Raw genomic sequence first — 23,567 nt, 5'->3', positions numbered from 1 at the left:
TTTTTGTCAAGCCATTTAATACTTCAGGTTGTGTTTTGAAATTTAAGAGCCTACTTTTGGGCTTTCGGTTGTTTTGATTTCCTCTCCTTTCAGGGTGACAGCCATGTGACATTATTTGGCATATAAAAATCTCGGGTTCTATGCTTTAAGAAATACAGAGTAAAGTATGTCGAGCTTGGAATGACACCCATTGGAAATTTCAGGAACCATATAATGATTCTTCTGTAAAATGTGCTTCTTTCGTTCTTGGCCATGGAACCATGGGCTTCATCAACGATGCCCATTGTTTATTCTTTAAAAGTGGCATGTGCTCCTTGCAAATTGACAGAAAGCAAGAAACAAGGCAACCCGAAGCAACTCCTATCACTCAGTGATGGGATATGGGGATATGGTGGAACAGAGATGGTATCTGTCGGTAAAATCTTTGTTTACACCTGAGTCGAATGGAGCCAGTAGAGCACCCCTGGTTTCCTCTGTGACATAAAGTGGATTCAAGTTAATAGATGAAATTCTAACCAGGATTCTTTGTGCCCAAACCAAAGTGATGGTTTCCACTCTGTGACCATTTAATCTCCAAATTCACCCCCTTGTCTCCTTAGAAACAGCTTATTCCAGAGTGGAAAACTGATACGAATATCTCAATTGTCAAGCATAATGTCTCCTTTGCTTTAGTTATGAACTTTGTTATTTGAGTAGATAAGATTGCCTCATTGAAATAGACCCTATGAATCACGTTAGTGCTTGTTTATATGTTTCCTCTGGAACAGCTGTGAAATATGGGGTGAGCCGTGAAATCGGGCAGTTAACTCCTTGGCATCAGGATGCTGGGCTCTGTCTTTTCATCTAACTCCCTGCCCATGGATGTTGGGGGGTGCTGGCATATTCATTAGGTGCCCGTCATAACTGCCGTTCATTTTGAGCTCATAAGATGTGAAGATAGAATGAAATTCTTAGTTTGAAGAGCTCTTGTGCAGTTTATCAAATGACTAAATGACACAGAGGGTTGCACATTATTTCTGAGAAGGGCTCAAGTAAAAATGGGTTTCCAAAGGGATGATATTCTCAGTTCAGAACTAGGGGTCTAACACCTTTCATGAAAACACGTGGATACTGAGAATGTTCAAGTTGGTCTTATGTGATCTTGAGTTTTCCTTTGTCAAAATGCCAGAGATTCTGACTCCGCCCACTCCCTTCCTTTTCACAGTAATGGGTGAAGTTGGCCTGGAATCAGGAAACTCGCTGATTCCACTGACTAGCTCTGTTTTTCTTCATCTCAGTTCATTCATCTGTGAAATTATTTCTGAGATCTCTTTTTGGTACAAATAAGAATTTTCTAATGGAAAGAGGCTTCTATTCTATATCAGTGAACCTCTCAAGGCTCAAAGTATATGTTTTATATTAGCATAATATACAGATTGTCCTTTAGAGGTGTTGTGTGTGCCCAGACTACGTCTACAAGTTCAGAGTCCTGTAAGGACGCTATTGTTCATAGAATTGCTGTTTAAATCTTCTTGATATTCATGTGGATGCAACTCAACATACTTTAGAAAAAGAAAATAACTGAAGTAGGTTATCAGTTGGATCATGCTTATTCAAGCACAATTTCATATTTGCTGGTCTTTAAGAATTCAGATTATTTTTATATTGTACATGAAAAGAGGATCAAATTTACTGAATATATACTGTGATCCAAGTACTGGTCTTGTAGCTTTATATATGGTAGCTTGTTCACCTGGGGCAAAAAAATAATAATAATGACATAAAACTTTAACACTTAAGGAAACCGTATAGCTTTTTTTAGATTCTATATTATAAATCTTGAATCAAAATATAGTTAATAATTGCTAGTATTCTTTTATTCCGTCATTCTATCAAGACACATTTATTGAGCACCCAGGCAAGGTGTAGGAATGATTGTGGTCCCCAGCCTCAAGGGGGAAGATGGGTGAATCTAGCACTGCCTTATAGGTGCTCCGACAGGGCCATCTTTGACTTTCAGGCTGGACTTCGTGGCCTTTTAAGTTTCAGGCCAGGGAACTAGAACCTCAAAGTGACTGACTCTATTGTCCATTATGGAAGGGGAGAAGAATTTTGAAATGTGAAATTCATGTAGCATTTCCCTTAAAGGGCCCTGCTTACAGGTTAAACCCTCTTCCTGCTATCACTGTGTAGATGCAACTTGGATTCAGGCAGGTGACATTGGATCCATTTCAGGAAACTAGATCCCTGGAAGCAGGACCAGACTGGGGAGACACAGGGCCTGAGAAAATCACACTATGGGCTCTTCCGCCTACTTTACATATTTAAAAAGTTAAGTGTGGTTAAAATAAGAACTAACTGAAGAAGGAAGAGGAGAGAGGAGAAGAAGGAAGCTGTTATTAGGAAATGGAGAGAGCAGGACTTTAGAAGGAGGCCTTAAGCTGGTCTTGAAGCCAGTGGGCTGAGTGGTTTGGAATAATGTCTCTTGATACTCCATTGTATTAACCTGCCTGCTGATGGTGGATGGAGAAGTTCAAAGCTGTGGTCAGGGAAACCCACGTGTTCTTTGGATGGCTGAACCTAAAACTTCCTAAGGAGACATTCCATGGCCCCAAGGCCTATGGGAGGGAGCCTACCTCCTTAGCCTTGAATTTCAGGCCCTCCATTGCTTGGCTCAAAATCAGTACACTTCTAATAGCCAGGACATGGAAACAACCTAAATGTCCATCAACAGAGGAATGGATAAAGAAGATGTGGTACATATATGCAATGCAATATTACTCAGCCATAAAAAGGAATGAAATCGGGTCATTTGTAGAGACTTGGATGGACCTAGAATCTCTCATACAGAGCGAAGTAAGTCAGAAAGAGAAAAACAAATATCATATATTAATGCATATATGTGGAATCTGAAAAAATTGGTATAGATGATCTTATTTACAAAACAGAAATAGAGACAGAGACATAGAGAAAAAACGTACGGATACCAAGGGGGAAGAGGGGATGGGAGGAATTGGGAGATTGGGATTGACATATATACACTATTGTTATTATGTGTAAAATAGATAACTAATGAGAACCTACTGTATAGCACAGAGAACTCTACTCAGTGCTCTGTGGTGACCTAAATGGGAAGGAAATCCAAAAAAGGGGATATATGTATACGTATAGCTGATTCACTTCGCTGTACAGCAGAAACTAACACAACATCGTAAAGCAACTATACTCCAATAAAATTTTTTAAAAAATATCAGTACTCTTCCCCATTAAAATTTGCTCTGGCCAGAGGAATCTCCTCAGTGAATGTCAAAAATATCTGGCTGGGCCATCCCTGTCTCTCCCCTCTTTCTCCTGGAGTTCTCCCCTCCTAAAATGCCTTCCCTCTGTTGTCCAACTATATAAGTCCCACTCATTCTCCAAAACCTGTTCAACTTCTCCTTCCCATGCAAGAACTTCTCTGATGAACACCTGACCTGTTCATTCATTCATTTATACACTTAAGATTCTTTTAGCAATTAGACATGCTGTTATGGACAAGACATCTTGCTAAGCGTTTTGGGGAGATATAAAGATGTGTGCCATTCTGCCTGAGTTTGAGGAGCTTAGAGATTAGTAGGGGAGAAAAGTCATGGACCAAAAATGGTAGAAAGGGATCGTTGTTAAACAGGTACAGATAAAATGTTACAATAATGCAAAGGAGGACATATTATTTCCTTGGGAAGAGATTGGGAAAAGCTTAACCTCAAGGATTGAGCAGGACCAAAATAGGGTGGAGGGAAGGACAATGCCGGCAACAATAATAATACATAAAGACAAGAAAGGAGGCCTCCTGGATGAAAAGGCGTGAGCTTGGCTATAATGTAAGATGCATGAAGACAGTGCAGAGTGTGTGGGATACGGACTCGGGGAGAGCCCCAGGTGGCCTGCTGTGCCTGGATCTCTTGTCATATTTGTTGATATATTCAATATACACTTCTCTGTATACTTATACATTATATTGGCTTTATCTTCTTATTTGTTAAGAACGTTTCTAAAATTTCATCAATAGTTGGAATTGTAGAAAACATGTTTGGTCCCCCACCTCACAGGACTTACAGTGGGTTGTTCTTGTCACAGGGATGCTTAACAAATATTCTCAGTTTAAATTCTATGAGACGCTTTGTGTGCCTTCAGAGTCTTAGGTGGGGAATTGAACAATCAGATTAACATGGTGTAGAATAGTCATTTGACAGCAGGATGTGGAATAGACCAGGACGGGGAGGGAGAGGGAGGAGATCAGGAAGACACCGCAGTAAGTAGGATGAGAAGTGGGGAGGTCCTCAGTGAAGGCAGTGGCTGCAGGAGTGAATAGGAGGAGACGGACTTCCGGGGCAGCCAGTGGGAGACATAACTGATGAAATAGGTTGCCAATTGCACGAAGGGGCAGAGGTGATGGGGTCCCCATAAGAATGCGATTTGATTTTCTCTCAAGTGGCTGACTGGGTGGCAATGTCATTGGTTAAATAAAGGAAACAAAATAAAGACTTTTCATTTTTATTCATTTGTTTGTGGTAGAGAAGGAAGTGAGGTAAGGTAAGTTTGGAAGCAGCTGGGGTTTAGGTCACTGTGATAGACTCTTGCAGGAGCTTCAAAGGTGGGTTTTGCATGAGAGCAGAAGAGTTCCACCGCTCAGATCCCTCGGGATGGGGAAAACAGGAAGGAGGAAGCAGGAGGGCACGGCTGGCTGAGAAGATGCGGGAGCCTGCACTGAGCATGGGAAGCACTTCGTCACCTCAAGCTGCAGCCGCACTTGCAGCTGCTGCTACAGATGGGCGCTGAGGCTGGGCCCGGAGATGCCGCCATCTGCGTGGCTTTGCAAGGCCCCTTGCACACCCCTCCCCTGGTGTCCTGGGGGCCACAGCCGGGTTCTCTGCCAACATCTAAACGTGGTTCTCTACTCTCCGCAGGCTTCCACGTCTACCACCGGCTGCCGGGCCTCATGCCTGAGAGCTGCCTGCTCATCCTCGTCGGGGCCCTGGTGGGCGCCATCATCTTCGGCACCGACCACAAGTCGCCTCCGGTCATGGATTCGAGCATCTACTTCCTGTACCTCCTTCCGCCCATCGTCCTGGAGGGCGGGTACTTCATGCCCACCCGGCCCTTCTTCGAGAACATCGGCTCCATCCTGTGGTGGGCAGGGCTGGGGGCCCTGATCAATGCCTTCGGCATTGGCCTCTCGCTCTACCTCATCTGCCAGGTCCAGGCCTTTGGCCTGAGCGACGTCAACCTGCTTCAGAACCTGCTGTTCGGGAGCCTGATCTCGGCCGTGGACCCCGTGGCCGTGCTGGCCGTGTTCGAAGAGGCGCGGGTGAATGAGCAGCTGTACATGATGATCTTCGGGGAGGCCCTCCTCAATGACGGCATCAGCGTGGTGAGATGTGCCCCCCCCCCCACCGTCCCCAGGGAGACAAGGGGCCTGGGGGGTGGAGAAGGCCGGGCAGGCCTGGGCCTCAGCAGGACAGGGATGGGCCAGGGCAGTGTGGCCCCAGGTCTGGCCACTGCCCTTGGGATCTGCACGGCGCCCACGCTTGCTCACTACGCTGTTTGCCATCCACTGGCTTCTTTAAAGGAGAAGCAGGAGAGAGGAAGTGTGATTCTTTAGTGAATTCGGTGTTTCACTGAGCAAGCAGAAACCGTGGCTAAAGGCTCTTCTGGGTTTTCACACTAGGACAAGCAGTACTTGTGCTTTTATTTACTCTTAGTAATGGGACCTCACCCTCCTTCCCTTTATATGCTTTTTTTTTAAGCTCTGTTTTAGATGATGAAGTTAAATAAAAGATAGGGGTAGGGAGAGAGATGACGGAGGATTTGCACACATGCATTGGCTTGTATATCAGTCTCAATTGCGTGACTCCCAAGGAGAATGTGATAGAGCAGCTTTGCTTAGGAGTCCTTCCAGAGAGAGGCCGAGAAGCGTTTACAGGCCAGATCAGCGCAGAGCATTAAGGCCCAGACATGTCTTTGGCTAGAGGTGCTGAAATATTCCAGATTGGCTGCTGCATTGCCCAGTTTCCTTACATTACTGCAAACCTTCACCAGGAGTTAGTCTATGTGATTTTATATAAACTTTGATGTACTTTTCTTATTCTTACATTTATACCATGTCACATAAGTAATACTAGAATGCATTTTCAGTGTAAAAGACTTAAATAGTACAAAATCATACAGCATAAAACACAAAAGCCTCCGCCTGACCCTCTTCCCTCCGCCTTGGATCCAGTTTGCGTTTCCCTCCCCATTTTTATCATGGACACATGCATATACGTACGCAGATAGAGATGTATTGATACATCATTCTACATAAAGTGGATGGCATTAAATCATATGTACTGCTTAGATGTAACAAATCTTGGATTTCTTTCTAGGTCTTTTCCACTGTTGCAGAGTATTTCATAGATTACGTTTATAAAGATTTATTTAACCAGTCCTTGATGGATGAATATTCAGGTGGTTGTCAACTTTTCACTTTAAAAAACAGTGTTGCGATAAGTATTCTTGTTTCTGCGTGCATCTCTTTTCGCACTTGTGAGTCTTTGTATAGGATATATTCTTGGAAGTGAAATTTCTGGGTTAAAAAGTAGGTATACTTAAAAATTTGAGAGATGCTGCTAGAATCACCTCCTCTTCATTCAAATGATGGAGGAGGGATTCCCACCAGAAGGTTATGGAGTGACACCAACGCTAAACAGATGAGACTAATGACAAGTGTGTTTGTCACCTATACTCACAGCCCGGGGTAGGGGGCCACCGCACACCATGTAGGGCCACACGGGTGCTGCACTGGGGAACAGAGTGAGCTCTCAGGGACTGCGGGAGGAACTAGTAGAAGGATGGGGTACCTCCTGGTTCCTAGGGGATGATGTGATTGGCTTATTATTTTTTTTAATTTAACAAACTTTCATTTGGTACCTATTGTGTTCTGGGCACAGTGCTAACTGCTTGGGTGGCCATGATGATGAATGAGACGAGGTCCCCTGCTCTCCTTTTTTTTAATGTTTATTTTATATTGGAGCCTACTTGATTAACAATGTTGTATTAGTTTCAGATGTACAGCAAAGTGATTCAGTTACGTATATACATGTATCTATTCTTCTTCAAAATCTTTTTTTTAATCCCTTTTTTAAAATTTTATTTATTTTATTTATTTATTTTTGGCTGCATTGAGTCTTCGTTGCTGCGCGCGGGCTTTCTCTAGTTGTGGTGAGCGGGGGCTACTCTTCGTCGCGGTGCACGTGCTTCTCATTGCGGTGGCTTCTCTTGTTGCGGAGCACGGCTCTAGGTGCGTGGGCCTCAGTAGTTGTGGCACGCGGGCTCAGTAGTTGTAACCTGCGGGCTCTAGAGCGCAGGCTCAGTAGTTGCGGCACACGGGCTTTGTTGCTCCGCGGCATATGGAATCTTCCCAGACCAGGGCTCGAACCCATGTCCCCTGCATTGGCAGGCAGATTCTCAACCACTGCACCACCAGGGAAGCCCATCAAAGTCTTCTGAGTAATTCCACAGGCTGTCAGGGAACTGATCCCCAGTACACAGGGATATACAAGTACTGTGCCTGGTCCCTTGGTAAGGAGAGTTATTGGGCTGGGGGACCTTACCGTGGGGTCAGATTGCAGGGGGAACTTGCAGTAGAGCCATTCAGGACCCTTCTCATTTTACCAAATATATTAAACCTTAATTTTAGTTTTTATGTATACAGCTGCCAAGATTTTCCAGAAATCTTTATGGGCTTGCATCTCCATACACGGTGTATTAAGCGCATATTTCCTTGTATCACTGTCAACAAGGGGCATTGCTTTCTTAATGTTTTCCCATCTAATGAGCAAAAAAGGACGACACATGTTTGCTATGATCTGCATGATGATATTAAGCATCTTTTCAAAGATTGTGGATCATGAGCGTTTCTTCCGCTATGAATTGGAAATTCGTGTCCTTTCAGGGTTGCCAGACTTAAAAAAAATACAGGATACCAGTTAAATTTGAATTTCCTATAAACAGTGAGTAATTTTTTATCAGTACGTCCCAATTATTGTATGCAAATATTGCTTCTTGTCAATTTTTCTTTGAGACCAGTTGCTGTTTTATTTCTTTTTTAATTGACTTGTAGAAACTCATTAAATTATCTAAACTTTAAGCTTTAGATAAACTTTAAATTATCTAAACTTGAATGTTACATAAAAAGCAAATATTTTCTCCCATTCTGTCACTTAAATTTTTTTAAGTCATGTGTCTTCTACATGTAAAAGTTTTAAATGTGTATGTAGTCAAACCTACTAACGTATTCTTTTATTGCCCTGGGTTTCACATTTTGCCTTCCAAGATTGTGCCTAACCAAAGAACACGCACACATGTTTTGTTTTGTTCTTTAAGTTTTCTCCCTTTTACAATTAATTATTTAATTCACCTGGCACACAATTTTTTTAGTGTTGTTATTCATAATTTTCTTTATTTTTTCTTTTTTAAATTTTAATTTATTTATTTTATTGGAATACAGTTGATTTACGTTGCGTTAATTTCTGCTGTACAGCAAAGTGACCTAGTAATACACATATATATATATTGTTTTTTAAATTCTTTTCCATTATGGTTTATCCCAGGATATTGAATATCGTTCCCTGTGCTATATGTCAATAGGAGGACCTTGTTGTTCATCGTGGCACACAATATTTTATCGTGAGGACTTTATGCCGAAATGGATAGTACTGGGGGAGAAAGCATTTGAAAATAATCCAAGATATCCGGGGTGGATTCACCAAGTGGAGGAGACCCACGCTTGAAGTCAGAAGCCAGGTTATTTATTCATAATGAGAATCTCTAACTGTTGAGTGAGATGCTAGACTCATCAGACCTGCCTGTCCTTCCCTGCTGGGCGAGCATCTCAGAAAGCCAAGTTGTCTGCCGGTTGCCAGGGGAGCCTGAACTCCAGCCTGTTATCCCATTTACGTATCTCATTTCTCAGTGTGTGGCCCTCAAGCCACGTGCCTCAGAATCCCCCAGGTGGGCTTGGTGAGCCCTCAGATGGCCAAACCTCAACCCAGGACCACTGACCCCCCCACTCTCTGGGACCAGAGCCTGGGAATCTGTATTTTTAACCAGCACCTCAGAGGATGGCTGATGTTTGGGAACTACTTGTTCATGGCCTTTAGGTGGCGAGAGCTGATATATCTTGATCTAAAACGATGCTACGTCTGGGAAAGGACTGGGCTAGATTTGTCTCCACCCATTCTTTCTTCAGGTGCTTTCTTACTTTGGGTTTTGTTACAGTGGAATAAGTCCCCTTGGCTGGGAACCGATTCCACCTCCTAAGGCACCCCTCTGAGCCACGATGCCTCCGTTTCACAGTTTATCCAGAGAGCATCTCATTTTAACTCATATCCAAGTTCTTTGGGGTCCCTTGCTGACTGTAACCGCACGAAAGCAATGCCATTGAGGGTGTTCATCTGTGTCAACATCAAGGCCACCTTCTGGCAGCCTGTTCTGAGATAATTATGCAACTTTCCCTTCCTAAGTCATTAGGGAAATTTAGCAATGACAATATCACCTCACTTAATTTTCACAGACCAAGCTCTTTCTTGATACAACCTACAAACGTTGTTGCCAAGACATAGTCTTTGTTAACGACCCACGAGAACATGTGGCTCTGTTCCCTCTGTGGTGCTGCCTCTGAACTTGAGACTCGCTTCAGCCTGAGTTTTCTCTAGACTTTACATCTAGAGCCAATCACGGCCTGGGGTTTCTTTGCTAACTGCATTTGACTTTCCCAAAGTTTAGTTGTTTCCACTTGGACTTTTTTTTTGACATGATCATTTCCAAATAAAATTGTAATTTTCAGCTGACCAGAGTATCTGCTTGAGGGCACTGCTGTGACCTCCACGCCGTGAAGCTGCTGCAGAGCTGGCTCCGGGGTGGGGATGGAGGTGCCCACACGTCACTCGGGGTCACCCTGGGGTCACCCGGGGGTCACCCTGGGGTCACCCACAGCACAGTGATATTAAGTGTGTGCTGGGGCACTTCTGCGTCCCTGCGTGAAACTGGAGAAGCTCGGGGCCGGATTTAGAAAGCAGTTTGAGAGCAACTGGTATTTAATGCAGTGCAGTTGTCTTCTGAGCCAAGGGCCTTGGACTCACCCTTTCATCGAGGAGGGAGCCTTCCCGAGGGCAGCCGTCACAAGCGGGCTCTTTCAGCAGAAGGTCTGAGTCATCCAGACAGAGACCTGTGATTAGTGGGTTACGTGTGACAACTTTGCAGATCTTTATCCCACGAAAACAGCTGCCTCTCACTAAAGAGGAGACGCTCCAGAGGAGATGCAACCGTCGAAAGAGCAATGAACCTGACCCCCCAGGTCTCTTGTCCACTTATTTCTCCCTCTCGCTGAATATTTTAGGTTATGACTCCAATCATGAGAACTTCCTTAATGGTGGGCAAAGGGAGAAGAGACAAAACCCCAGTAGCTTTCAAATAATAACTAGTATCCCCAGTTGAAGTCTCGTGGCCAGCATCATAGCAGTAAGAGAGATGCAGCCACTATATCCAGGCCCTGTATGGGGTCACTTGTACATTTATTATTTTATCAAATCCTTAGATTTTACTGTGAGGCTGAATTAATAGTCATATTTCACAGATGAAGAAAATAAGGCAAAGGGAGTACAATAAATTGCACAAGGGCATCGTGCCTGGCCATGACAGACCGGACATGGGTGCCCACGTCTGTCTCTTCCCAATCTCTTTTCTTTTATTCTTACCTTTTGAATTTTCAACTCATGGAGCTGAGAGGAACAGGAGACAACCAATATGTTACCTATGAGGAGACTGGGCTCATGTCCAGTTGGTAGGAAACCCAGGGCTCTTTCTCCGAAACAGAACTGGCTTGTTTGGCCAAGTCCAGTATGTGGCTCCGGGAAAGATTCTGGTCATCTCTGTGCCTAATTTCTGTAAAATCGGGGTGACGGTATTACTTAGCTCGTCGGGTCACTGGAAAATCCCCATTGAGCCTTTAGTATAGTGAGTGTTCAGCGTGCAGTGAGAACTCCAGGCATGCTGACTATGATTTTTTATCACGCCAACTCGGGGACACGCATGGCGGTTGACTCCCTCGTAACAAGCATTTGGTTTTAAACAAGGCACTTGTTGCACTTCATGCATCGTAGGCAGATTGTCCTTATATGTGTAGTCCTCCCTGGTCTTCCTGCATCAGTTTGCTGAGTAAGCAACAAGGTGATGCCACCAAGGTTTCTATCATCTTGCCCCATCACCCCCTCCTCCACCTCACCTGAGAGGTGCCAACATCTCCCCTCCTCCACCTCACCTGGAGGTCCCCGCTTCCCCCTTCCTCCACCTCACCTGGAGGTCCCCGCATCCCCCCTCCTCCACCTCACCTGGAGGTCCCCGCATCCCCCTTCCTCCACCTCACCTGGAGGCCCCCGCATCCCCCCTCCTCCACCTCACCTGGGAGGTCCCCGCATCCCCCCTCCTCCACCTCACCTGGAGGTCCCCGCATCCTCCCTCCTCCACCTCACCTGGAGGTCCCCGCATCCCCCCTCCTCCACCTCACCTGGAGGTCCCCGCATCCCCCCTCCTCCACCTCACCTGGAGGTGCCCGCATCCCCCCTCCTCCACCTCACCTGGGAGGTCCCCGCATCCCCCCTCCTCCACCTCACCTGGAGGTCCCCGCATCCCCCCTCCTCCACCTCACCTGGGAGGTCCCCGCATCCCCCCTCCTCCACCTCACCTGGGAGGTCCCCGCATCCCCCCTCCTCCACCTCACCTGGAGGTCCCCGCATCCCCCCTCCTCCACCTCACCTGGAGGTCCCCGCATCCCCCCTCCTCCACCTCACCTGGAGGCCCCCGCATCCCCCCTCCTCCACCTCACCTGGGAGGTCCCCGCATCCCCCCTCCTCCACCTCACCTGGAGGTCCCCGCATCCCCCTTCCTCCACCTCACCTGGGAGGTCCCCGCATCCCCCCTCCTCCACCTCACCTGGGAGGTCCCCGCATCCCCCCTCCTCCACCTCACCTGGAGGTCCCCGCATCCCCCCTCCTCCACCTCACCTGGAGGTCCCCGCATCCCCCCTCCTCCACCTCACCTGGGAGGTCCCCGCATCCCCCCCCTGAGATCGGAACCCAGGCATCCTGGCTCCAGAGTGTCTCTGCTCCTAACTCCTACTCCATGCTTTCTCTTCACCCCTCCCTCTCTCCCCACCACTTTCTTTTCCTCTGGTTTTCCCTCCTTCCTCTGGTGATGTCTGCATTTCGCATCTTGCTGCCACTCTAGTCCATTCTCTAGGCATAAGGTGGATGCTAGAGTGGTAGAGGGAACAGCAATAACGTTTCTGTGCAGGACCCTTGGGCTAGTCACGTTGGCAGGTATTTTATCTGCTTTTTCTTCTTAGAGCTTTATCACAACCTACTGTGGCGGGATTGCTGTCCCCATTTTGTGAAGAAGCAGTATACACTGCTTAAGAGCAGAGGACCCCCCAACCCCAAATGTCTGTCAACTGAAAAAAATTGCACAACGTGAAAGTCGTGAGTTAAGTTGTTTGGGGCAAAATGTGGACCACAGCCTGGGAGATAGCCTCTCAGAGAGCTTGGACGAACTGCTCCAAAGAGGTCAGAAGGGAGGTCATATATATGTGATATTGGTGAAGGGGGTTCGTGGAGTCAAGCACACACTTTGGCAGAAGGTTGCCGCTAGTCACGAAGAGCAGGTGTCACCGTTAATGATTTTAGTGCTTTTCTAGATATGAGAAGATGCAAGAAATTGGGCTCATAAAATCTTCTCCTGAAACTACCTACCTGGAGCACAGAGAGCCTCATTCCTGATCTCTGCCCTGAACTCCTTTCAGGGGGTGTTTCAGGTCAGCAACTGCAGAGGCCGTTGGTTTCATCCTTGTAGAACCCGCCGGCGAGCAACAATTTTCAGTTGGCACGTCTGTGCCCACATGTCTGTGCTGACCCTTCTTGGTCCTTTGAGCCTCTCAGGTGAATTACCAGATCTCCAGATGCTTAAGTTTCTTCATTGTTATTTTTATTATAAACACACGGACTGTCAGAGAAGTCATTTATTGAATATAATTTATTCTATGCGGCTCAATAACCAAAAGATATAGTGAAAAGTTGTCCTCCACTGCTTTTCGCAGCCCACAATCAGTAACAACAGCTTCTTAGCATTGACCTTATACCTTTCATTCAAGTTGCCCCTCTATTTATTATGCATTCTTATTGCTGGCATTAGAGCCTGAATTTCCTGATCCCTTATTCTAGAATTCCTTTGACCTCTTCTCATCTCCTCTTTGCCTCCCTTTATCAGCCCAGCTTTGCTGACTTGTTCCTTGTCGACCCTCATGATTTTTCTCCTAAGGCCTCCCGCCATCATCGTAGGACCCAGCAGGTAGCTCTGAGCCTCAAAGATGCTGATGCCGCCTACAGAGGGGATAACTGAATGATGGAAGGAGTGATGGGGACTAGGAAAGGCTGTGCCCAGGCTGTGCTGTGACCACAGCCCTCCTCCTCTGATTCCCAAGAGGGTCACTCCGTTTGAATTGGGATTTGTCAGGGAAGCTGCGAGCAAACCAGGGGGCTCTCCCTCTGACCAGCTCCCATCACGGAACTTTGGAATTGCTCCCTGAGACTAAAGGCTAGAGGTGGGATGCAACCAGGGGTAGGCACGCAGGGAGAGAAGAGTCTCAGTGTCCTTCCTTGCCGCACCTTCGTGGACCCATGTCTGTGGACGCTGTCCTGGGCACTGTGCACGCGAAGATGAGCTGAGCGCCTCTGCCCATCACTCAGTGGTGGGGGACAGTCATGGACCCTGCCGGTGTGAGGATGCCATGGCGAGTTCAAACCAAGCTAGCTGGCAGGGAACAGCTTGCCAGAGGAAGCTGCGTCTAATCCGGGAAAGATTTTTAAAAACATTCATTTAAGGGTGAATTTTCCTCCAGGATTCTCCCTGGTTTATATTTTCCTACCTCAAAGAAGTCCTAGCTCCAGGAACATCCCGTGCAAGAGGCAGTAAATTGTGCCCAAGAACATGGAGAGTGAGGCCAAATGCCTTAGTTCTAGTCCTGGCTCCTGTACTAGTAAACTGTGTGACTTCAGATGAGCCACTTAACCTCTCTGGGCCTCAGTTTCCTTTCTGTAAACTGGAGATCAGGTTGTTTGAGGGTTAAAGTGAGTTGATACAGGTAAGCATTTAAAACAGTGCCTGGCACAGTGTTCAGGACAAAGTGTTTCTAATATTATGATTTATAAGAAGAAATATATATTTGGTCTTTGTCCCCATTCAGGGCACAGAGCTCATTAAAACCCTTGAAATTTCCTAAGTGAAGAGAGCTGCCTTTTGTTATGCTAATGAGGCGAATTTTGGAAAGCCCCTAAGTAACCTAAGGAAGGGGGCTGGTTGCCAGTGGAATGGACTTTGTGATTAAGGAGTTGGAGCTTTCAGTCTCCCTCCCTAAACCACCCCCAATCTCCACCTCCAGGAAAGGAGCTGGAGATTGAATTCAGTCACCCATGGCCAGTGATTTAATCAACCAAGTGCAAGTAATGAGGCCTCCATAAAAACTCTAGAGGATTGGGTTTGGAGAATTTCCAGGTTGGTGGAGATTCGGGGAGGCTGGAGCTCCTGGAGAGTGATGGAAGCGCCTCCCCCCTGCCCTATAACTTGCCCCTGCCCCATAACTTGTCCTAAGCATCTCTCCCACCTGGCAGTTCCTTTTTTTTTTCTTAATTTAAAAGAAAAAATGTTTAAAAAAAAAATTTTATTGGAGTATAGTTGATTTACAGTGTTGTGTTAGTTTCAGGTGTACAGCAAAGTGAATCAGTTATACACGTACAGATATGTCATTACAGAGTATTGAGTAGAGTTCCCTGTGCTATACAGGAGGTCCTTATTAGTTGTCTATTTTATATACAGGTGTGTGTATGTCAATCCCAATCTCCCAATTTATCCCTCCGCCCCTTAACTCCTGGTAACCATAAATTTGTTTTCTACATCTCTGTAACTCTATTTCTGTTTTGTAGATAAGTTCATTGGTACCCTTTTTTTCTAGATTCCACATATAAGCGATATCATTTGATCCTTTTGTAGTAAACCGGTCATCTAGTGAGTAAAATGTTTCTCTGAGTTCTCTGAGCCATTCTAGCAAATTAATCGAACCCAAGGTGGGGTTGTTGGAACCTCTCAACTATGGCTGGTGGGTTAGAAGCCCAGGTGACAACCTGGACCTGCGATGGGCATCTGAAGCGGGGGGAGAGGCTGTCCTGGGGGGCTGAGCCCTCAACCTGTGGGATCCGACCCTGTCTCCAAGTAGATGGTGTCAAATTGAGTTAATTGCTTGATGGTGTGAGAAAGAAGCACACACGTCGGAACCCGTGTCAGGGTCGGCGTGTTATTTATAGAAGTCCACCTCCGTGAGTGCCTGAGAGCCGCAGAGCCTTTCTCACAGCCTGAGCGACGCCCCATCTGTCTGGACTTGGCGGTCTCAGCTTTTCCGCGAGAAGCGCAGCACACAGACCTGAGCAGACTCTCTCTGGGGGAGTGTCGGGCAATGTTTTTCTTGTCCTCTTTTTATCTCCTTATTTACCTTCATTTTCTGCACGTTCCTAGGAAAGGAGGAGAGAGGCTGCAGATACCTTTACAAGTAGACAGTTTCCTCCGGCCAAGAATGTGGGTATATACAAGGGAGGCGTGAACCCAACAAGTGTGATCTTGAGCAAGTGACTCCATCCTTTTGTGCCTCCGCTTCCTCAGGTGTAAAATGGGAATGTTCAGTCTGACCCCAGAGGGTGTTTTCGAGGAGGCTGTGAAATCAGACACACAGACGCCGGCACCTAGTAGGTGAGGAATCAGCGTCCCGTTGCCCTTCCCGGGTTCGAGGGGAGGTTCCACGCAAGATGGACCATCTGCTTGGTGCCTGTCGGCCTGGAGTCGGGGATCAGGCCCAAACCCCAGATGGACACTAGGCGCACCACCCTCCTAGCGCCAACAGGGAAGCGCCCACCCAGCCCAGGGCCCAGGCATCTTCCTTCTGGCCCGACTCTCATCAAAGCCTCTGGAGGTCTGCCTGGTGAGCTTCTCCTCAGCTCACAGCTGCCACTGGTCATCAGTTACGGTACTGGCCGTGGAGCCCGTGGGGGTGCGTGTGATGCAACGCACAGAATAGCTTGGGTTGGCGCTTGGACCAGGTCGGGGGAGTGGGAGGAGCTGGGAGAAATGAAGGGCAGAGGGCAGCCCAGGGTTGGCCCCAGCAAACAAGGATGTTCGGGGGGGTCAGACGTTCACCAACAGAGAAGCCAGATTTCACTCCTAAGCTTCCCCAACTGGGAGACACCTTTACCTCCCCGCGCCTGGGGTTTCAGTTGTGGGCTCCTGTTAACCAGAAGCCTGAAAGATCTGCTCCTTGGGCCCGTATAAATAATTCAGAGATGCGCTCAGGGAGTGCAGGGTCGCAGAGGGACACTTCAACCGTAGGTCACTGGAATTCCTCAAGTCTGTTTCAGAAACACTGGTTTGGTTCATTGTCTTCTGGTTGAAGAAACAGACTAATTGAAGTCTGAGGGGTACAAGTAGGTTTTCCAGCAGCCTGCGCTGTGAGCCCCTGGTGGGTGGTTAGAACTAACTCCAATTCACAAGGGCAAGAAGAAGAACGGATCCTTGCCTGGTTACCAAGTTGTCCTTCCTTTGTCAGGAGGTAGGGTTGAGCAGCTATGGAAATGGATTTGGAAAGGAAACTCTTCTCGGGAGAAAAGCGAACTCTAAGCCTGGGACTCCAGACAGCCAAGAGAGTTTCCTAGTTCAGTGGTTTTCAAGAGACTCTCCCGCCCCAAAGAGCACGCCTGCATGTGTTCTCAAGGGTGTGTCAGGTGTGTCAGGCTTTGGTGTGGAAAAAAAATCTGCTCAGGGTCATGTGAGCAGTCCCAATAGCTGGCCGTTTGGAAGAGATGTGAGCAGCTAGTCTGTTCCCCCGTGGCTTCCTCAATGATTATGTAAAACGAACAGTCTCTGGCAGAACCTGTCCTGCGGGCCGGCTCTGTCACATCACATCCAGGTGATGGGTCAGAGACAGAGCCATTGGCTCTGTCCCCAGGCTGTGGTTTGCCCCAGTTCCCTCCTGCTCACCTGGGATCACGTAAGTGAGCATTATCCTAGCAGCATGGGAGAAAATGGAGAGCTCGCGAAATCCAACTACTTTATTTCAAAGTTTACTCCTGTTTGATTGAGCCAGAGTTCCCTTGAGTTTGAATCTTTCATTTATTCATTCGTCATTCATTCATTCATTCATGAAAAAAAATTACTGAGCAGTACTTTTTCTCAGAAACTGCTCTTTCTATAACAGGGAAGAGCCAAATCTGACTACATGTTGGCTCTGTTTCTTTTACTTTAACCTTTGCTTTCTGCTGCTTTTGTTCACTGAAAGGATACTGTGTATACATAATGGGCTGCCTCAGGGAACCCTGCCCCTCTGCCTGAAGGTTAAACCAAAGTGCCTTTGTTCAGGGAAACATCCGGACCCTGTCCACCTGTGGATGGCCGCAAGAAAGAAGAAATTAACACATCCCCTCCCCGAGGCTGGCCATTCCAGGGGATATTTGCAAATCTCATGGCCTTTTTACTTTACTTCCTCATCTCCTCCCCCTCTCTGTGCTATAAAAGAAACTGGCATCCAAATCCCGAAAAGATGGTTATTTTGAGACGTTAGTCTGCCATCTTCTCGGTCTGCCCAGCACCTCGTCTCCAGTTTATTAGCCTGTCGTGCAGCCAGCAGAGCAAACTTGGACTCAGTAACATTTCCACTGTGCCAGACTGACCCTCTCAGAAGAAGCAAATCACAGAGCTAGTCTTCAGTGAATTGACATCTGCTGGTCACAACTGATGTTTGCTTTTATACTTTAAAAAGTTTGGAGGTTAAACAGCCTTAAAATGACTTTTCCTGTCCTGCAGGTGTACTAGCACCAGATGGTGAAAGTCGGTCCTCTGGGCGTTAGCTTCAAGTTGGCATGGAGGTGATGGGAGGGGAAGATTGCACAGACTCAGAGGGGCCAGGCTGGGCGGTTCCTTGAAGAGATCATGGCTGAGGAACAGGGGTGGGTGTGGGTGTGGGTGTGTGATTGCTATTAGCTCTGAACTGCTAAGTTTCGTTTACCTGCAGGCCACTGAAAAGAAATTTTCCGTAGTTTTAGAGACAGAAGTCTGGAGACTGGGGGAAAGAAAGATTGGTGGAAGATATGTATGCAGGAGCTATTGGCAGGTAGGTGGGAAGAGCAGCTATGAAATATGGCCCGTCCTCTACCCTGCTGTTCTTCAGGCTGAGAAGAATATGTTCAGACTTTTTAAATTGAAAAGAATTTCCTAAAAGAAACATCTTTGCTGCGCCCTAAATCAATAAAACCCTGCCGCTTACTTCTCTTTGTTAAATTTTCTGACCTCCGCTTAGGTCATCTTCCTGGCCTCTCTGAGATTATAAGCAGCTAATGATCAAGGATGTCAGTCCTAAGAGAGTCGGGAGATCCCATGTTTCATCTCCTGTCCTGAGTTTCAGATCTTTTTTCCCTTCCTTTAAGGAGTGAAGTATAAAAGCTTCTTCTCTTCTGTCCCTTATTTTTAGCTTTTTTTTTTAAATTGAAGTACAGTTGATTAACAATGTTGTGTTAGTTTCAGGTGTACAGCAGTGATTCAGTTATAATATTTTTTTCCAGATTCTTTTCCCATATACAAAATGTTGAGTATAGTTTCCTGCTATAAAGTAAGTCCCTGTCGGTTATCTATTTTATACATAGTAGTGTGTATATGTTAATCCCAAACTCCTAATTTTTCTCTCCACCCCCCTTCCCCTTTGGTAATCATAACTTTGTTTTCTATGTCTGTGGGTCTGCTTCTGTTTGGTGAATAAGTTCATTTGTATCATGTTTTTTTTAGATTCCAAATATAAGCGGTATCATATGCTATTTGTCTTTTTCTGGCTCTATCATTCTGGCGACTGCTAGGTAACTGCTGGGTTTCTTATTTCTTAGTTAATTTCCTTTAATAGTCAAAGAAAGTGGTTGCCAAGGAACTGCTCTATGACAACTTAACGTGCCAGTGCCCTTTCATACAAAATGGAAAATTAACGGGATTCATTATTTAATTTCCTGTGTCAGGTTGATGAATACAGTTTGTGTGTGTGTGTTATTCTCTGTACCTTTCCAGCATCTCATGTACAGTGAAGATCATTTCTGCTGTACTGTGCTGTGGCTCTGAACTTACAATGTTTTTTTTTAAAATAAATCTTTATTGGCGTGTAATAGCTTCACAATACTGCGTTAGTTTCTGTGGCAGAACAAAGCGAATCAGCCATGTGCATACACCAATGCTTTTTTACATGTGTAGAGTCAGTACTTAGTTAGGCTTTTTTTTTAAGGAACTGGGTTTATGGCAAGCTCAAGTAATAAGGATTAATTTAAAAGATACACAAGACAATCAGGAAGACATAGATCTTCTATTAGTCCACTAAGGCTGCCATAACAAAATACCACAAGCTGGGTGTCTTCAACAACAGAAATGTATTTTCTCACAGTTCTGGAGGCTGGAGCCTTTCTTCCTGGCTTGTGGCCACTCACTTGCTGTGTCCTCACAACGGCCTTTGCCCTGTGTGCACTCCTGGTGTCTCTTCCTTTTCCTTATAAAGACACCAGTCCTATTGGATTAACGGCCCCACCCTTAAGACCTCATTTTAACTTAATCACCTCTTTACAGACCCTATTTCCAAATCCAGTAACATTCTGCAATTAAGACTTTATGAATTTTCTTTTATAATTTTTAAAAAATTATTTATTTTATTTATTTATTTTTGACTGCGTTGGGTCTTCGTTGCTGCGCGCGGGCTTTCTCTAGTTGTGGCGATCAGGGGCTACTCTTCGTTGCGGTGCACTGGCTTCTCACTGCAGTGGCTTCTCTTATTGTGAAGCATGGGCTCTAGGGGCGCAGGCTTCAGTAGCTGTGGTGCGTGGGCTCAGTAGTTCTGGCTCACGGGCTCTAGAGCGCAGGCTCAGTAGTTGTGGCGCATGGGCTTAGTTGCTCCGCGGCGTGACCAGGGCTTGAACCCGTGTCCCCTGTGTTGGCAGGCGGATTCTTAACCACTGAGCCACCAGGGAAGCTCAAGCCTTCAACATATGAATTTTGAGGGACATAATTCAGCCCATAGAAGACCCCACAGTAACCCAGGAATAGGAAGTGCTTTATGAGGGGTGTCACAAAGGCTGTAACTAGAACCTAGCTGGTTTTAGTGATTTCAGATCTTATCTTACAGTCAGGATGGACCAGGTTATGTTCTGGTAATAAACATCCCTCCAAACCTCAGTGGCCTACAGCAACAAAGGTATATTTCTTACTTACACTTCTTGTCTTCTATTGGCCAACAGAGCCCTCTATTCTATTCTTCTATTCTATTCTATTCTATTCTATTCTTTCTATTCTATTCTATTCTATTCTATTCTATTCCATTCCATTCTATTCTTCAGGATCTGGGCTTATAGAGCAGCCATCATATTGAGCACTGCCAGTCTCTGTGCCAGAGGGAAGGAGAGAAGATTCATGGAAAGCCTCACCTCAGCAAACAAACGCCCAATCCCATAAAGGACATATAGCTTCTGCTCAAAACTCATTTAAACACAAAATTTGGCCAGGCAGAGTCACATGGTAGAGGCTGGACATGCAGTCCTATCAGATGCCTTGAAGGAAAAGAAATACTGGGTGAACAGTGCTAATAACTATCATATTCTTACTCCAGAGCCCCACCATAGATGCAACTTGGCCACTTGCTCAGACTGCTGCATTTTTGTAGATCTTCGCATTTCTCTTCCCTCTCCAAGTAGCTTCCACATAATCTCCTCCATCATCTGTCCCCTACTCCTTAGTTTTTATTATTCACAGTTCTTTGGTGCACATAACCCATCCCTCCTTATGGCCCCTCATAATCTCTGAATCTGCCTCATTGGACTTCTCTGTTCATCCACTCCTGGTCCATTATCTCCATACTTCTCAGAAGACATGGCTGCTACAGCTCATAAATGGGCAGAGGGTTTCACCTCAAGCTACTTCATGGTCCCTAGTCTATGAGCACATTTCTCAAGGGTCTGTCAACTCCTGTTCTTGAATGAGAGGTCTCTGGTTGAAAGTACTGTAGCCACACAAGGCTCCTCCTCTTCCTCAGATGCTTTGTCATAGATGTTACCCTTACAAGGAGCCAAGAGCACGGTGGGGACTGCGGTTATCAAGTCTAGGAGGATTGGTAGTCAAAAGTATGCAATCAGTTATCATTAAGCTATCAGCTCTCAGTGTCAAAGAAATCCAGGAGATTTAATATTGTGAAGAGCTTCTTCACTCCAGTTCTTAAGGATAGTTAAAAGTCAGTACGTTTAATGAACCTACATGGTTATAAGTTTTCTTTATTTATGTGAAGTAGTATAATGTTAACCCAGAGTGTCCTGTAAAAAGTTAAGAATGTTATATTGTAGAGTGCCAGTGAACATAATGCAAAGAGGTATGGCCAATCATAAAATTATAAAAGAATTCTAAAAAGTATTCAAACAATCAAAATGAATGCAGGAAAAGAACAAAACCAGAGGAGGAAAAGAGAAAACAGGTAATAAAATGGTAGATCTAAATCCAAGCATGACAATAATTATACTAAATCTTAGTAGACTAAACACTCCAATTAAAGGTCAGAGATTATCAGAATTGATTATAAAGCAAGACCCAAGTACATCCTATTTGCAGGAAACACAGCTATAAAGATACAGATAAGCTGAAAATAAATGGATGCAAAACTATACCAGACATATGGTCTACCAGGCATTAGAATGCTGGTGTGGTTATATTAATGTCAATTAAAATAGACGCAAAGGTAGAAAATTTTACAAATATAAAGAGGGATGTTTCATAATGACAAAAAAATGTCAATTCATCAAGAACACCTAACAATTATGCATGTGCATATGCATGTGCAATTATGCATGCACCCAGTAGTAGGGCCATGAAGTAAAAATGGACAAATTTAAAGGAAGGAAATGACAATTCCACAATCACAGCAAGAGTTTTAATACTTTTCACTTAGAAAATGATAGAACAAATAGGCAAAATGTCAGCAAGACACTGAGGAGCTGAACACCATCAACCACCTTATTCTAACTGATATTTATAGAGCACTGGGCCCAGCAACTACAACCTGTACATTTTTTTCAAGTTCAAATACCATGTTCATCAAAAATGACCACATATTTGACTGTAAAAAAAAGCCTCAATAGACTTAGAAGCCATGCAATCAGAGTGGGCTCTCTGTCCCCAGCAGAATTAAATTAAAAATAAATTACATTAAGGAATATCCCAATATTTGGAAATTAAACAATACACTTCTAAATAATCCATGATTCAAACAAGAAATTACAAAGGAAATTAAAAAGTATATTTAACAAATGGTAATGATGTACCAGAGGAAAATTTATGGCTTTAAATGCTTATAGTAAAGATTTTAAAGTTCTAAAATCAATGACATATGTTCTACTTCTTCAGGTAATTTCTTCAAACTAAAGAAAAGAGAGCAAGGTAAATCTAAAGTAAGTAAAATAAAGGCAATAGTAAAAATAATAATAAATGATAATAATAGAATAAATAATAAATTAAAAGATATGACATCTTGCCTGTATCTTAAGGAAAAACTAATACTTATTCTTCATAAACGCTTTCAAAAATAGGAGTGATCACTTTTCAACTCACATTTGAAGCCACCTTTACCCTGATACCCAAAGATAATGCAATGAAAGAAAATTGCAGAATGAATATAGACTAAAATATACTTAAAACATTAGCAAATCAAATTCAGCAATATATAAAAAGGATAATAAGTCATGGCCACATAAGGTAAATACATCCCAGAAATAGAAGTTTCTTTAACATGGAGAAAAGTCTATTTATGCAATTCAGTGGAATAAGTGATTGTATTCTGTGTGTTGAAAGGGCTTTGCAAACTTTTACAGTGGTATCCATAAAGGGTTACCAGTACTATGATCTTGGGAGGTTGGTGAGCTTGTTAAAGGTAACAGGAAAGGACCATTTTCTGAGACTTCTCTGAACTGGTTTTTTTTTTTTTGACAGCATCACGTCTGACACCAAATGTGTGCGTTTTTTCCCATACCAACTAGTTCTCCAACTCTCCAGATACCAGCTTGGTGTCTTACAATTTAATTCAGTTTTTACACTAACCACCCAGAATTAGCACAAACCCCAAAACCCCACAGGCTAAGGGCTCAGTCCCATAAGACTCCCCGACTTCAGGCACCAGTTCCAAGACTGGACCTCTCATATGTCTGACTGACTGGTTGTAAAATTGGGGGTTCCCACAACCCCTCCTCAGGTTTGACAGTTTGCTAGAGCAGCTCACAGAACTCAGAAAACCAGTTTAATTTCTATGACCCATTTCTTAGAAAAGATGCAACTCAGGAAGAGCCGAATGAAAGGGATGCACAGGGCGAGGTACGTGGGAAGGGGTGCAGAGCTTCCGTGTCCTCGTCAGGGGCACCGCCCTC

General features: G+C 45.0%; 1 protein-coding gene across 3 annotated transcripts in view; it reads left to right on the top strand.

The window, feature by feature from the left end:
- SLC9A4 (solute carrier family 9 member A4) overlaps positions 1–23,567 on the top strand; it is a 60,203-nt gene that overhangs the window by 932 nt on the left and 35,704 nt on the right. For all 3 annotated transcript variants that reach the window (XM_059942851.1, XM_059942850.1, XM_059942852.1), the window contains exon 2: positions 4,926–5,389. In XM_059942851.1, the coding sequence (XP_059798834.1) occupies positions 4,958–5,389 (432 nt within the window). In that variant the 5' untranslated portion in view covers positions 4,926–4,957. The remainder of the gene's footprint in view (positions 1–4,925; positions 5,390–23,567) is intronic.

The sequence above is a fragment of the Balaenoptera ricei genome, chromosome 13 (genome assembly GCF_028023285.1).
Source record: "Balaenoptera ricei isolate mBalRic1 chromosome 13, mBalRic1.hap2, whole genome shotgun sequence".
Classification (NCBI taxonomy): domain Eukaryota; kingdom Metazoa; phylum Chordata; class Mammalia; order Artiodactyla; family Balaenopteridae; genus Balaenoptera; species Balaenoptera ricei.
This window is presented reverse-complemented; position numbering and strand designations above follow the sequence as displayed.